General features: G+C 44.4%; 1 protein-coding gene across 10 annotated transcripts in view; it reads right to left on the reverse strand.

Moving 5' to 3' along the window:
- The window catches only part of REEP1 (receptor accessory protein 1), a 60335-nt gene that overhangs the window by 15912 nt on the left and 29213 nt on the right, over positions 1–15210 (reverse strand). For 9 of the 10 annotated variants that reach the window (XM_085223674.1, XM_085223676.1, XM_085223678.1 and 6 more), the window contains exons 5-7: positions 13886–13999; positions 7063–7113; positions 3590–3758 (exon numbers count right to left, since the gene is read on the reverse strand). In XM_085223674.1, coding sequence (XP_085079800.1) covers positions 3590–3758; positions 7063–7113; positions 13886–13999 — 334 coding nt within the window. The remainder of the gene's footprint in view (positions 1–3589; positions 3759–7062; positions 7114–13885; positions 14000–15210) is intronic. The other variant, XM_085223675.1, reaches the window with a different exon arrangement.

Below are 15210 nucleotides of genomic sequence, written 5' to 3' on the forward strand. Positions count from 1 at the left end.
TCACAAATCAATCTAAGCAGCGCCAGTCACATCTTAAAAAATAACAGCAATGGAAATGAAAGTAGCTGAGTGGTTATTTAATGGAGTTGGAGTACAGCACAATGCTGCAGCCAGCTTTTGGCCAGAGCCAAAGCCCACTGGTGTTAGGAAAGTTGTCTTGGTGGGCTTGGAAGCATTCCCAGGGATGTGAAACCAGAACCCAAAGCACTCCTGGTGCTCACTGGGGTAGTGGGGGTTTTCATACCAACAGAGCTAAGTTTCAGCTGTCTCTGTGCAAGGAAGGCAGCAAACCTCTCTCCATCTCTGTCTGTAGAAATCACTTTCTTTTAAATATTCCATCTGTTCTTAAACACAATCATACAACAGGATGGGAAATGAGTAACACCGAGTTCCACACCAGATCTGGCTGTGTTTTCAATGCTCAAGGAATGGGATTCACCCAAATTGTAATCTAGACGTAAGGACCCAAATCTTGTCTTTGCCACACTGTTCTAAGTGAGGCTGTCCTTCCAGGTACCGTTTGTTCAGCAGCAAAGCTGACTTGAGGACTTTCCAATTCCTCACCTCTTGGCTTCCTGCTATATCTCTCCAAAGTGTCTTAAGTTACTTTGGAGGGCAAACAACAGCAGTAATTTCCCAGGACACTGACCCATTATCCACAGTCTCACAGCTCTGGGGCTGCCACAACCTGAGAACAGGAGCAGCAGGGCAGCTCCCCATATGTCAGCAGGTTCTGTTGTGAAAACTAGAGAGATCACAGACAGCATGAGCAAATTACTTCTGATTTTCTCTGGGTGGTTTGGCTGCATTTGGAGCACAGCTACACTATTTTCAGGATTTCTTCCCACCCACAGCTGTTTACTACCAGACAGCTTGAGTGGCTTCAGCAAGTCTGTTCCACGTCCTGAGGGCAGCACTTCACATCATGTTATCATAAGGCTCCTCTTCTCTCCTTGACACCACTGTTTGGCATACAGAGAAAATAAAGAGCCTGTGCTAGATGGAAAGCAAATCGTGCAGCTTTTGGGAATCCCTGATGGCCATCTGAGAGAAATAAAGGGAGCTTTCAGCAGACACTATAAAAACCCTCCCATGGGCAATCTGGGTGTGTGGGTATTCCTTCAACAGTGACTGTGGATGTCCCTTAAAACTGATGCTCACACATGCTCCTAGGCATGGGGATGTCAAGGTCAAAGTAAAGAGTAACAGTGGCTCCAGCAGTGCTTGGCTTCCCCATCCTAGGCTGGCTTTGGCCTAGCAATGCCTCCTTCCTCAAGCAAACCCCATTAGCACATCAGCACATCCCAAAGCACCCAGGCACAATATAACACTTCAGGTTACTGTCCCTGCTGTAGTTACTATTTTAAAATGTGGACACTGACACTGAAAGCTGCACTTGCACAGAGCTGTAATTAATCAGAATGAATGGAGGATGAGGGTAAGTAATGAGCAGGGAAACTCCAGGATGAATGAATGGCAGAAGAAGGGCTATGGGAATAACACCCAAATCAAGTTAACTAAATCACAGCACACCCACATGCAGTGCCTCAGATGCCTGGATTGGAGAAGGAAGGAGACCGAATAGAAGAACAGAAAAAAATAAAAAGGGCACTTTGGTTGTCCAGAAACTTCTCAGAGGTAGTGACAAGAAGGAGAACTACCTAACAAATACCAACTGAGAAACCTTGAAAGATTGGGATGGATCTGCAGACAGGACTGCGGCACTGATCAGGTATTTTACATGTTCTAGTCACTAATGTAAGGTGTACATAAGAAATCTTCTAAGGTCTTCACCCTAAAATACATGAGAATCTTCTATCACATGTGGCTTTCAGGACTTGTCTATGGAAAGTACACTTTGTCCTGGTTTACAGACACACTGAGGACACTCCAGGTCACACAGGCATTTTGCAATAAAGCAGGGTCTGAATTCAGTTGCTGTGATTCCCCCTGATCACCACATTGCCTCTCTTGCATATGCAAGACCTGTTCCTTCAAGCCTTTCCTACAAGCCTCCATAAAGCAGGATTTCTACTGCAGAAAGTGTTTGCAGTCCTAGCCAGGCTCTCTGTTAACTTTTCTAAAGCTGTGCAAGCATCCCAGCTACTGCTGTCAGGCTTTCTCATGGCTGGTGGCTTCTGGGATCTTTTCAAGAAAGCAGTCATCCTCAGTTCAAACAGGCAGGGGTATTTTTGCTGACTCTCTGATGTCAGATCAACTTAGTCCCATTATCTCTAAAACAGGAATGTAAAGAAAAGTCTAATGTTTCTGTGAGACAGTGGGGATTGCTGACATGGACATTTGTGTTATCTCAGGGCTTTGGGACAGGAAAAAGAGCTGTATGTCAGCTGTTTGGTAGCAACTGTCTATGCACATGCCCATATATAATATATTATACGTACATACAGCATACTAATGGGCAGCATATTCTTCCCCTTGCTTTTATGCAAAATTCCATCTAAGCAAACACAGAAGGTGAAGCAATGAGACTATGCCTAGGCTTGGTGTGCAGATCTCAGGACCTCATACAGGCTGATAGATCCTACTCTTCTATCTGCATACACACACACTAGTTTTGAGTCAGTTTGCCCCTCTAGTCTTTCTGACTACATACATAACTGTGCCCATACAAAACAGCACAAGGATTGTAGAGATCAGGATCTTTAATTTTACTTAATTTGATTTAAAGTGAGTGCAAAAGCCCCTTAGTGATGCCTGTCTGCATTGGCTGTGGGGGGAGAAGGGCCCTGCAACAAGCAGGATGAGGACCTCAATGAAATAAGTAAGATGGAATGGGTGGAAGGTTTGCAAGGTTTTATTTATTTATGTTTGAATAAGAGTTTTCTATACTGGGCATGAACACTATCTTCAGATCACTTGCCACAAATGAAAGCAAAATTTGTTAACAGTGTATACAGGAATGGATTTCATTCCCACCATGTTTTTTCTTCCCTTTGTTCTTTCATATTTTTAAAAACAAACCTCTGCTTTTCAGAGACACTTGCTTTCCACAACAGTGCTTACCCAGACATCCTTCACAAACAGCTATCAGACCTCGGTCTCTGCTTCTAGGAGTTCTCTTTACAGGTTTTATTTCTCAGTAGGCTTCAGCAGTGATGCAGTTCTTTAACTGCATCTGTCAAGTACCAGCTATTGTATAGTTCAGAAAAACATTTGCACAGCATAAGTGAGAAGCTGTATCACCAAATGGGGGCTTTGATAATAACAGTGACCCTTGCCCACTACTATACATCCTTATCTCTGATTTTGGCACTTCCATTAGTGCCTCTCATTGAAAACCTACCACTGATTTCAGCCCTAGAACCCAACTTTTCAGTTAGTGAAGACTGATACTGGCTTCCTGAATGCGCAAGTCCAGTCCTTGGTACCAGTCAGGAATAGTAACCATCAAACAATATTGTTCTCTCTCTTTAAGTGCCAAGAGACTCAACAGTGTGTCTGTGTCCTGTGAGTTCTGGTATGTGCTGCCTGCAATGTCTGTTTCTATATATTCCTGCCAACTGCATGACTTCATTAAGCTGTGTGATATTCCAGACAACACAACACTGAAAATAACGCTGACACTTACCTGAGCTGCCAGTGCCTTCCGATGCACTTCTGGATGTTTTTGGCTGGCTCTGTTTGCTACTTGTTCGTACAGTGACCGAAGGAGGAACAGTGCTGCTGCTGTCACCACGAATTGTTGAGAGATCCTGCATGCTAAAGCTCCTTAGTCTCTCAGACAGGGCCCCCTGTCCCTAGTTAAACAAGCAAGCAAATAACATACACAGAAGTTAGATCAGACAGTGCGTTTCAAACATTCCTTCTCCCCAGCTCATTGAATGAAATGAAATTGAATGAAAGTTTGACCATTAGGACAATAGGGAAAGAAAAAAATTGCCTGCTCCAGTAACCTAGAGAGGATGTAAATGAGTGTTAAAAGCATCACTTTACTGTCTTTGCTCTTCCGTTTACAGTGGTTCTGTGCACAAAATGCGATCATTTGAAAATGTGATGGAGAGCATCTCTGATTCTTCAACGCAGTCATTTGAACTTGGAGCAGCCTTGGCCACATCTGAAGGAGGAGGAGGATGTAGGAACTTTCTGGTAGGTACTTTTCTTCACTAATATCTTAGGTTCTTGTTTCAGACTGCAATTAAATGTTCTACATCAAAATAACTCCCTTTTGAAGTTAATCCTCTATGATGATATTCATCCAGCAGTTCTCAGTCACACAGAGAATTTTCAGAGGACAGAACATTTGAAATTTGGATGTAATAAAAAGTTATTCTTAAAGCAAATAATTATTCCTGTGCTTTTTTCATGCAGCTTACGGAAGAAATAAACTCCTTCCATTTGTACTGCTTTTCAGACTAGCTCTCAGTCAAGAGACAAAAACATTCCGTGCCTGTCCCTTAGTGAAATGGCATTGACACGCTGATGTACTGAGTTACCAGCATCACTTCAGAAATTTCACAAGCAGAGTAATGGGAAATCAGTGCTTCCACCCCATATAAATTCCTTAGCAACTTACTTTTAGGCACTGTAGTTAGATACAGCACAAAGTGCTTATAACCAAAGTTGCCGTGGCAACTTTCAGTCTCTACATTCAAGGAAAATGCTGGATCAGAAATATCCCAACTTTTCTTGTATAAAAAGCTGTAGGCTGAAAAGCCCTCCCAGGATTCAGACTTCCAACACATATCAGTTCAGCCACAGACGGGCTGCTCATCCCAGACTACAGCACTTTTCTGCATCCGCAAGAACCAAAGAGCACATGGTGATAACTCCTTCAGTGTTGCTCTGAAACATCATCAGTAGAAACACACATCATTAAGTACAGTAAAACTGAGCTGTCCTTTGTAGGGCAGTCACCTGGTGGAGCCAGCCAGGAAGCCACAGTAGGGTTTTTCTCCTCGGTTTACTGAACATTTGGTGTCTTAACATCTCTCTATGCATGCTCTGTTGGCACCATGATCAAAGCAATCTCAAACATCAGCACAGAGCAGGGGGATGAATGGGCTGAGAGCAGTACTGCAGAGAGGGACTTGGGGGTGTAGATGGCAGAAAAACTGGATGTGAGCAGGTGATGGGGGTTGGAACTCGATGATCCTTGAGGTCCCTTCCAACCCAAACCATTCTACGGCTCATCAATCCTGCGCTACCACCCAGTTGTCGGTGCTGATTAAAGGGAACACAAGACATTCTACCCGAGTCTGACTACAGCAGACAGCTCCCTAGCAAGAGCTAGTTATGAGCAATCAGATCACTAGCTAATATTTCACTGTTGCAGAATGACTGGACAAGCAAAGCTGAGGGCTTAGCAATTGATAAGCTGCTGTACCACGAGTGCTGTATTTCTCTTGCACCACCAGCTCAAATGTCAGCAGAACTCAAGCTTTTAACCTCCTCCCAGCTGCTTTGCTCAGCCAGCTAACCCAAATAGCATTTCATTCCACAGAGTGATTTCTGTATGTGGATGTGAGTCAGATTAGAGATGAGATTCATGTGTCAGACCAACCTGGCAGGGAAGATGACACTAATGCACTCTTTTGCATTGAAAATTAAGCAGATATGCTAATTTTATTTTATTTTTTGCACTGCAACCTATGATATAATGGCACAGAATGATCTAAAAGCTTTAAAACAAGGACCTAATGTATGCCTCTCATCATTTGTTTTCTCGGGGAAGGAGCAGAGAAATGCCAGACTGGAACAGGGCTCAGTGGCACTAACAGGACAGAAGACAAACACTAAAAAGCACATGGTAACATCACCTCCTAGTAAAGAACATCAACCCAGTGCTAACAGCCCAAGCCACAAACATTCACCCAACCAATATAGCCTGGAAGGATCAGAAATTTTGGTCCTTTCCAAAATCTGGAGTCAATATCATGACAGATACTCTAAAAGGCAATGCAACAAAATTATTTTGCCTCTCCAGAGTTCATCTCTGCATTCACACTGGAAATACAAGTTTTAAAAGGGAGGTGGACTTAAGAGTTTGAAAAAATTGAGTCTGCATACAATGGAATCATTCATAAAAATTCTTCCACATATGTAGGTGGTTTTATACAGTCTCTAGGAAAATAAAGTTAGGAACATAATCTTAAAATCTGCAATATATATAACAAAGTCTCATTAAGTATAATCGAAATATAAACAAATAACAGCATCTGGATTTCATCATATCTTCAGTAAAACAATCTGAAAGAATTCTGTAGACATTATTTAGGCTTCAGAACATCTTTAATAACTAGAAACTCCATTTTGCAGCTGAAACTGTAACAGCACGGTGACGTGACACAAATCAGGAATCAAAAACTGCCAAGTTGTGTAAGAGAAGCTTTCTGTTAATGCAGGATGGCACCTTCTGGCCTTTTGCATTTTAGGATCAGTAGTTAATGGACAGGCAAGGGAACACTAAGTCACACTCACCACACTTCCAGCACAATACTAGACCTGTTAATTTTCTCCTCTCTCTTTGCTGTAACTCTGTTACACAGTAGCAGACATGTCTGCATGCATATTACAGCTGCCATCCTGCAGATACTTGCTACAAGGGGTAGTGCATACTCCTAGGGCATCAGTTATTGCTACAGTGTCAGCAGGACTTCCCCAGCCACATCTGTCAGAAAATGCTTGCAGAAATCCATCTTCACCTTTGAGCCAAGTCCTGGTCTCTCTAGCTCCACTGCAAGCCCAACCATTCTAATGGGATCACAGCAGTGGGAACGAGGCTCTCTTTGTCCATTAGTGAAAAAAACAAAGACACGGCAGCTTGGCCAATACAGTAGCAACAATTGGGTTAGATGGTTTTTCTGCATTCAGAGCTCCCTGCCTGACTGCTGGAGTTTCTAACTGCCAGCAGAGGACTTGGAAGGCATTTTGCTGGTGAGATCAAGGAGAGGCTTTTAAAGCTCAGCACGTAGGATCTTCCTATTGGAAGCAGAGCAAACAGCATCTGTCCTGAGGCCAATCTCAGCTGAAAACAGTTCAAACTAGTCTTTTACAGGGAGGCAGATATTAGTTAGGTGTAAGCAGAAGCATTCAGCAGATTACCTGCCCTTTTTTCTGGTCCAAATACAAGTGTAAATGAAGTAGTTGAGAGACCTAGCAAGGGAAAAAAAGAGCCAATGTGGCAACAAACATAAAAGCTTTGAGAATAAGGTCGGTTTGAAGCATAAGTAATCAAGGTGAGACATGAGCATGGCACTGGGCACTATTGTACAAGGACTCACACACACATAAAAAGCATGGGCACCCACCTGTGAACTACAACTTTGAATGTAGATTCTCCCTTCCTCAGCTCTCCCAGAGAGATGGAGAAAACACTCCATAACCCCAGCTGACAGGGTGTTACCTAGCAAGTGTGTTTAAAGAGTTAAGCAAATTATCAACACAACAGGCTGTCACTCTTTGCACTTCACAGGTTCATCCCACCGGAGAGACCCCCAGTGTCTGACCACCTCTGTAATACAGACTGACAGTCATTAAGAACAGACTGCACTACCTGACTAACTTATGACTAGTTTAGGCACAGGATTAGGTCAGGGATGCTCAGGAGTCATTTTAATCCTAGTGATTACCAGCTTTTCTGAGAAGTGGGGTAACACTGGGGAATTACACCAACAAGCAGGTTTGCATGAAGAAGCTCACAGGGCCTGCCTGCAGAAGGCCCTGAAAAGAGCAAAACCATTGGCTCTGCGGGCTAAGCAGAGGCCAGAATGAAGGGAGCAGTTGCTTCTGCCATTGTCAAGCCACACGAATGCAGCTATCATACAAACAATATCTTTATGGCTTGCGTGCCATGGCTTCCTGGGAAGAGCTACACAGTTTGGAGAGGTCAAACAGTACAGAAGACTCAAAGGGAAATCAGTTGACATTAACATTGATGGTGGAAACTTAATTTCATCCACCCTTTTTGTTTGTGCAGTCCATTTCCTCTCTTGGGAACAGTATGAAATTGTGTCTCCCAGCCCAGCCTCTCGGTACATTTATTGTTTGGTTCTGCTGTCCTGTGCATTCACTGGCTATTGTCTGCTCCTTGAGACATTAATGCAAGAGCCAAAGAGATGAAAAAACCGGAACCAGCTGCTTGGATTGTACCTCTGCAGCAGGGATTGTGTTTTGTTGATTTGGGGGGAAATCAGTTTTTTGAATCTTCAGAGTGAAAAAATGCATTACACCACAACAGATACGATTAATGAAATAGTGATTAGTGGTAACATATGTTTCAAGAAAGCCTTTGTAGGGATCATATAGCTCAACCAAGAGATCGCTGGTTTTGGATCCGAAGTGAAGATCATTTAAAGAATGCTGTGTTCATAAGGAATGTGCTCAGCCCTTCTGAGATAACAACAACAGATCCTCTCCTGATTTGTGAAGTTCCTGGCCATATAAAAGAACGGGGTACACATTATGTATGGCTGTTACAGATATGGAACTAAACAGACTGGACAGACTGTCCTATGATGCATTTTGATAAACAAAGAAACTCTTTATCTACAATGTTGTCATTACAAAGATCCTTTATCCTTCCTTTTTTAGGAAAGGAGGCTCCCCACCTCACTCTTTCCCAGTTCAAGTAAAAGTGCAGGTCTCCACTGTCATGCCTCAGAAGGCACCATTTCTTCCACAGAAGTCTGGACTTTAAACATTAATAGCTATCAGTCTTCATGGGAAATCAGAGAGCTAAATACTTCTGACTTCTGGGCAGCTGCACTGGCTACATCAGCCAAGTACTAGAAATGAAGGAAAAGATGCTGTTTGACTAGTGAGGATAAAATCTAAGTGATCTTCAGCATTTCTTTTCCTGGCTCAAAATCCAGCAAAAAATGGAAGACTTTCCAACAAATTTCCTGGGTTCAGGAAACCTAACCCAGCAGTGCTGCAGCCTGTATGGGGTGATGAGCCCAGAGGGAATGGAAGTGATGCTGCCAGACCTGTCAGGTGGTTTTGAGCTGAAGCGGTTTGGGAACTGCTGATGCAGCAGTTAAAGAGGTGGATGTGAGTACTGAATGCTTCCCACCTTCATCTGCATGTCTGGCCTTTTTAACAGATATCCAGAACGACTGCTAGCTCTGGCAGCACTGCAAGCCATATTTCACTACGCATGAAAGGCTCCTGGACCGTTTCTCATACTTATTAGGCACAAATGTCTTTTCATCGACACCAGTCATGCATGCCTGCACCTTCCATCTCGTTTATCATCTCCTGCCAAGGCTCTGTGCCCACTGCCAGCAGTGTGCTGTGCCCCCCACTCCCTTTTCCTGAAGGCAGGCTGCACCAAGGGGCACACAACAGGAACAGCATCAGCTGCTGTGCAAACAGAAGACCAAGGGAGGTGTGTTATTAGAAATCTTGGACTTGTGATGGCCTGATGGCTGCAGGATGTTTTCTGCAGCTCTGCTCTGAAGAGCAGAGTTGAGACTGCAGTTTGAGGTGGTTAAATAGTTGGGAGCAGGATTTGTCTTGTGGTAAAATGACACTGACCTGTTTGGCTGAATTGGTTTGTTCAGGATGAGGAATAAGAGAATATGATTTGGGAAACGAGGAAGATTTAAGGAGAATGGAAGAAGTTAAAAGCTGGAGAGAGTGTAAAACACTGGTGATGGAAGGGCTATGGAAACAGAGGAAGCAAAGGCAGAGCACAGCAGGCTCCTGAGAAGGGAAGGAAGGAGTGGAGAGTTAGCAACTGGGGACAGGGGAAGGCAGCAGGTGGTGGAAAGCTCAGGGTGACAGGTGGAAGATGAGCAACTGCTCCTATGGGTGTGCCAGAAGAGGCTGGTGCTGCCTCCAAGCCATCAGTACCACTCCTCACTGCAGTCACACACGTCTCAGCTGCTCTCATCAGAAACCAGAGCACCGCCAATGAAAAGCCTGTTTGTGCTCAGGCCTCCATCTGATGGCTCTGCTGCCCAGCCAGAGCCTTGCACCTGCCCCACTGCCTGTGTCCCATAACAGCCCTGCTGCTGCCCTGTTTCTGCAGTGACAGCAGAGGGAAGGAGAGCCACTCAGACCCAGATCAGTCTCCTTTTCTGCTTCTCTTCTGCTGCTACAAGTTGAGCAAGAAAAGAGGTGATCAGTGTCCAGGGCTCCTTGGAGTGGGAATGGCTGAACTAACTGGAACAAAAAACATGCAAAGAGCAGCAAGATTTAATGCTTGGTCATCTAATCCCATCACTTAGCACTGACCCACTTGAAGTCATGGTGTGTGACAGATGACCAACTAATGAGGACAGGATTACAGAGCTCCAAATGAGATTATGCTCTTTAGAGGGGACGCAGGCTGCTCGGGGTAGGGAAAAGATCTGTGCTGAGCACCTAGCAGGGGTAATAAGCCCAGCTATCTAATGCTCTGTCTGCTCAGAGAGCATCAAAAATAGACTCTACTCAGAGAGAGAAAACACCCAAGTGAGCCAGCTGGGCAGGCTCAGGGTACTTGGGACACTGACAGCTCCTCGGCTTGTAAAATGAACTGGCACAGGTTTGTGCCAACATTAGCACAACCGTGGCTTCAAAACAAAACAGAGCAGTGGAGGGGAGCAGGAGGAGGGAGAGAGAGAAGCTTGTACTTGGCTAAGATTGCTATTTAAGATAGAAAGGGGAAAGGGGTCAGGGGATCAGAGATAAGGAAGATATGTGGCTGTGCTCAGCTTGCAGCTTCTTAGCCGATGAGAAACATCTAAGTAGCAGCCTGTCAGACACAAAGCATAATCAGAGAGCCAGCAATACCGTGCTGCATTGTGGATTAAAAAAACAACAAAAAAAGAAACGATGGGCTTCACACAGAGATCACTAAAGAGAAGAGATCATCATGGATCCGGACCACTGGGAGCACAAGATGTCCCACACCATGGGACAAAGACAGGAATGGATAGGGCTGTGCACAGTGGGAGACATATCTCCAAGTAGAGGAGCCTTTAGATTGAAGCTAATTTACTGAAAAACAAGTCTAGATGGAGCACACTTACTTTTAACCCAGCATCTCGCTGTGTATTTGCCAGCAGAAGGTTCCCACAGCAACATCTGAGGGTCTATTTCTTAATAGGAAATCATGTTTTCCTCATCTTTTAAACCAAGAGAAGAAGAAAAGAAGAGCAATCCTCCCATTTGCTGGTAAAGGCCCCATTTTCCAGGGCACCTGCAGGTGCTCAATAGCTCTGAATAGACAGTCATCTCTGTAGGTTAGTTTTAACAGACCTGGTAAAGGCTGAAACCCAATGAGCCTCTTCAGAGCTCACTTTCCAATCTACACTCAACACTTATCTCAGGCAAGCTGGATACCCTTAAACTCTGGCATAGGGAAAGTCAGGATAAGGCTTAGAACTACTATTCTCTTTTCTCTTCTCTGGAAACTTTCCTCTGAGGACAGCACTGCAGTTTGGTTTGGCATCTGTCAGCTCAAAGTGTTTTCTAGATAAATAATCACTTAAACTTCACTCATACAGGATAATCTGCCTCTGTTATACCTCCTTCTCAAGTGTGCCAGTAAGGGTGCTGACATACATTTAACAGCGGCTGAAAACCAGGACAACAGAAGCTGTCACCATTTCAGCTCTTGGAAACCATTCCCTCTGCAGCAGGGATGGCTAAATAGGAACATGTCCACACCTGAGCCACTGCACCTCACATCCTGAATACTGGAGGCACCGCAGCTCAGCCCTCCTATACTGGAACACATCAGGCTGAAAATCACAGTCACAACCACTCAACTCTCCCCTGCCCAAAATTTCAGGCTGAGAAGGGCAGGGACGAAACTGCTTCAACCACTCCTAACTACCATACCATGAAGAGTGTAAAGGTATTAAGGGTGCGGTTCCATGAGCAGCACAGCTGAACTATCTCCTGCCCACAACCAGGAAGGGAAGATCTTGTTTTTATCTCCTCCACCCAAACTCCTCGTGATGCAGTTCTGTTCCTCCCCTTGTGTTGGCTCCAGCACTCATGGGACACATTTGTGGACTCCTGATAAGAAAAATGGTACTTCTTTTCTTTCTCCTTATGAATTAGCATTAAAATGGATTAGAGCTAATGCAAAGAGACCCCAAACAGCTGGTGCAGAGAAACCCAATGGGAGTGGGAGCAGCACCCCCATTTTGGAAAAGGAGGGCTGTTAGATCACCTTACTCTGCCTGCTGAAACTGCACCCTGAGGAGCACAGAAGCAAGCAACTTGCTAGGGACCACATGCTGAAGTGGTGAAGAAGTCAGGAATCACATTTTTCCCCAAGAATGCTGTAATTTACATCTCAAGGTTGAATGAAAGGAATGAATGTTTCTTGCATTATTGTATAAATCAATCAATCCGACGACTACCTCTCAATCCTATTAACAGAACACTTTCCTATCCCCAGAGAAACGTGCAGGAAAGACTCTCTTGGTCCAGCACAGGAAGCAATATTTTAACTGTTTACTCTCAAGTCAGACTGGCAGATGTGCCATTCAGCAATACCACAGAAGTCACAGCATATGTTGGTTTCTTCCAGCAATGAAAGTGAAGCTTCATTATCTAAAACAAAGCAGTACTTTCCTTGTACTCTGGAGGGTCTTCTCCATTCTGCCTGGTTTCCTGCTGCCACTAGAGCTGTATTTCAAGGCAGTGAGAATCTTAAGAGCAATGTACCAGTAGAACTGAGCTGGGCTGACAGCCATAGTCTGTCCAACGCTTGGCAGTGGAACAGAAGGTAATTTTTGGCCTTTTTTTGGAACAGCTTTTGCGTATCCTTGTCACTCTGTGTGTATATGACATATCTCAGGGGCTCACACTTATATAACATCTTCAATTCCACATGCTTAATAGCCTATACCATATTTGGCCTCCCAAGGATGAATTATTCATTTTTACAGGAGATAAGGCCAGGATATGCTAAATGATGTGCCCAGGGTCATATGAAAAGCTTTTGGCAGAGGAAAACAATTTCCTTCAACTCCCATTCATGCGTTTTTCCTAATGCCAACACCCATCTTGCTCATATGCTTCCGTTACACTTCTGCAAGAACCACTGTATTTGGCTGAATGAAAGCTGCATTTTTTAGACAAGTCTTGCTCCACAAGAGTATTGTTGCTATGCACATCTATCCTAAGCCGTGGTAATCCATTGCCCAGAGAGCAGAACCACAATATCCAGTTATCTATTTCTTAGCATGAAAGGTGCAAGAGCTTGATAACAGCTATTTTCTGGTCCTGGCTCTTAGCCAGAAACAGAGTACAGGACACACATCCTCAGATAAGACCCTCCTCCAGCATCTACTCATTCCCCAAAAGCAACTAATGTCACTTCCCATTCACTCTCACATAAGCACGTCCCCAGAGAATTACACACCAGGTATGTTATGCGTAAATCTGTCAGACAAATTTTCAGCCTTCCTGAACTTCTAGTCACAGGTACTTTCTGTTAGTATCTGGACTAGAGGTCTCTAGACTTCTCAAGAATGCAGCACAACAGATAACAAGCCAGGCCTTTCATTTCACCAGCAAGGTACTGACAAAAAACTACTTCCTAGATAGGGTGCTGTGTTTGTGTTAGCATCATTCATGCCCTCACTTTGACAGGGAAAATAAAGAGTGCAGGCTGCGATGAACAGCACTGCTAATGTTGTCACCTGGGTACTGAATGGCATGGAAAATAAAGAGATCTGAAGCAGACCTTAGTTTTCATGCTGCATTTACAACCTCATACAGGTTCACTAAGCACCACATTTACTGTCTTCATCCCAAGAGGCACATCTGTGGCTGGTGAATGGGAAGCAAACTGGGAGACATGATGAAGACCAGTGAGAGAATCCCTACCCCTGCTATGTCTCCCCCTCCACACCGTGGCTGTAGGTGGCAATGGATGTGGATGAGATGCTAATATCACCATCCTGACCCCCACCTTTACCTTGGAAGCTGCCATGACAGCTGCTGTGGCCGCGACGTTCAGGCCCCGCTTCCCAAAGTGCACGAGGGCATCGTAGCTCCGGTCTTTCGCCTGGACGAGGCAGTCATCGATCTCCTGTCACAGCAGACAATAAAACAAACAAAAAAAACCAAACACACAAGAGTGATAAGTCCAGCATTCCCAGCCTCAAACTTGGCAAACTTTGTGGAAGTAGACGTGCTCCTTTTCCCCCTCCCTGCCTGTGGAGAAGTTCACGTCAACATTTGCAAATAGGGAAGATTTGCAGGGGAGCAGTAATTTCCATTTCAGCTTTTGGGATCTCTTTATTCCATGAATGGAAGACTGAGATCCAAATTTGGAACATACTTGCACAGAGTAACCACCATGATAGGTGCTAGGTGCTGGAAGCCAGATAGACACATCTACCTGGAAAGAATGTGTCAGAAGCCACTGGCAATCTATGGACTCCAAAGACAAACTGGATTGCTGCATAATGAAAAAGAAATAGCAGTATGATGCTGGTCAGCTGCAGCCTACTGTCCTGGGTCCAGTACTGGTCTTCTCAAAAGTATCTGAGGTATCTGTGCATATCACTGCAGTGTCCATCTCCAAAATGTCCATGGAACTTACAGGTCTAGAGCTTCTGGATTTTAATGTTGCACAATATGCAGGGAAAGTTCCTGTCCTTGTGCTCTCTTCCCCCAGGACACAGGGACTTAGATGATAATGGATGACAACAACTTTCAGCAATTAGCTACTGGATATACTGGGTTAGTAGGAGCTGGAGACTGTAAGAAGCTGTTGGGTTCTTAGTGGTTCCTGTTCTCATTCCAGATGAGAGGTGGTAACCCAAAATGCATGAGCACTACTTGTGAGAAGCATAAAGAGAATTTCCCAGGAAACAAAAAGGGAACTGATCCTCACTGTTCCCCTTGGACAGGACTGAGAGACAATTGTTCATGCACTGCCTGTGGCTTAAACAGAGATCCTTCACTGCCATGGCTGGCAACGTGGGAAACAGTTATTCACTTCTTAGTAGCTTGTATGTTGATATGTGACTGATAGCTATTCTTAGCCCATGCATTCATACAAGCCAGATGGATCTGCCTGACAATGTCCCATTCACAGCCATGGTAGTCTCTCAAGCAGGCAAGCAATTCAAGCTGTAATGTCTCCTCTGAAATTAACATCATAAACTTCTGCAGGACATTTCTTAGCCTGAGACCTCAACACTTTACATGTCTTCAACATTCTGCACCTCTCCCAGTCAGGCAAGCGCTTGTTACGTCCCTTTCAGACAGGTTGGACTATTTGTCTCATTGCTG

Source organism: Meleagris gallopavo, chromosome 4 (genome assembly GCF_905368555.1).
Source record: "Meleagris gallopavo chromosome 4, MGAL_WU_HG_1.1, whole genome shotgun sequence".
Classification (NCBI taxonomy): Eukaryota; Metazoa; Chordata; class Aves; order Galliformes; family Phasianidae; genus Meleagris; species Meleagris gallopavo.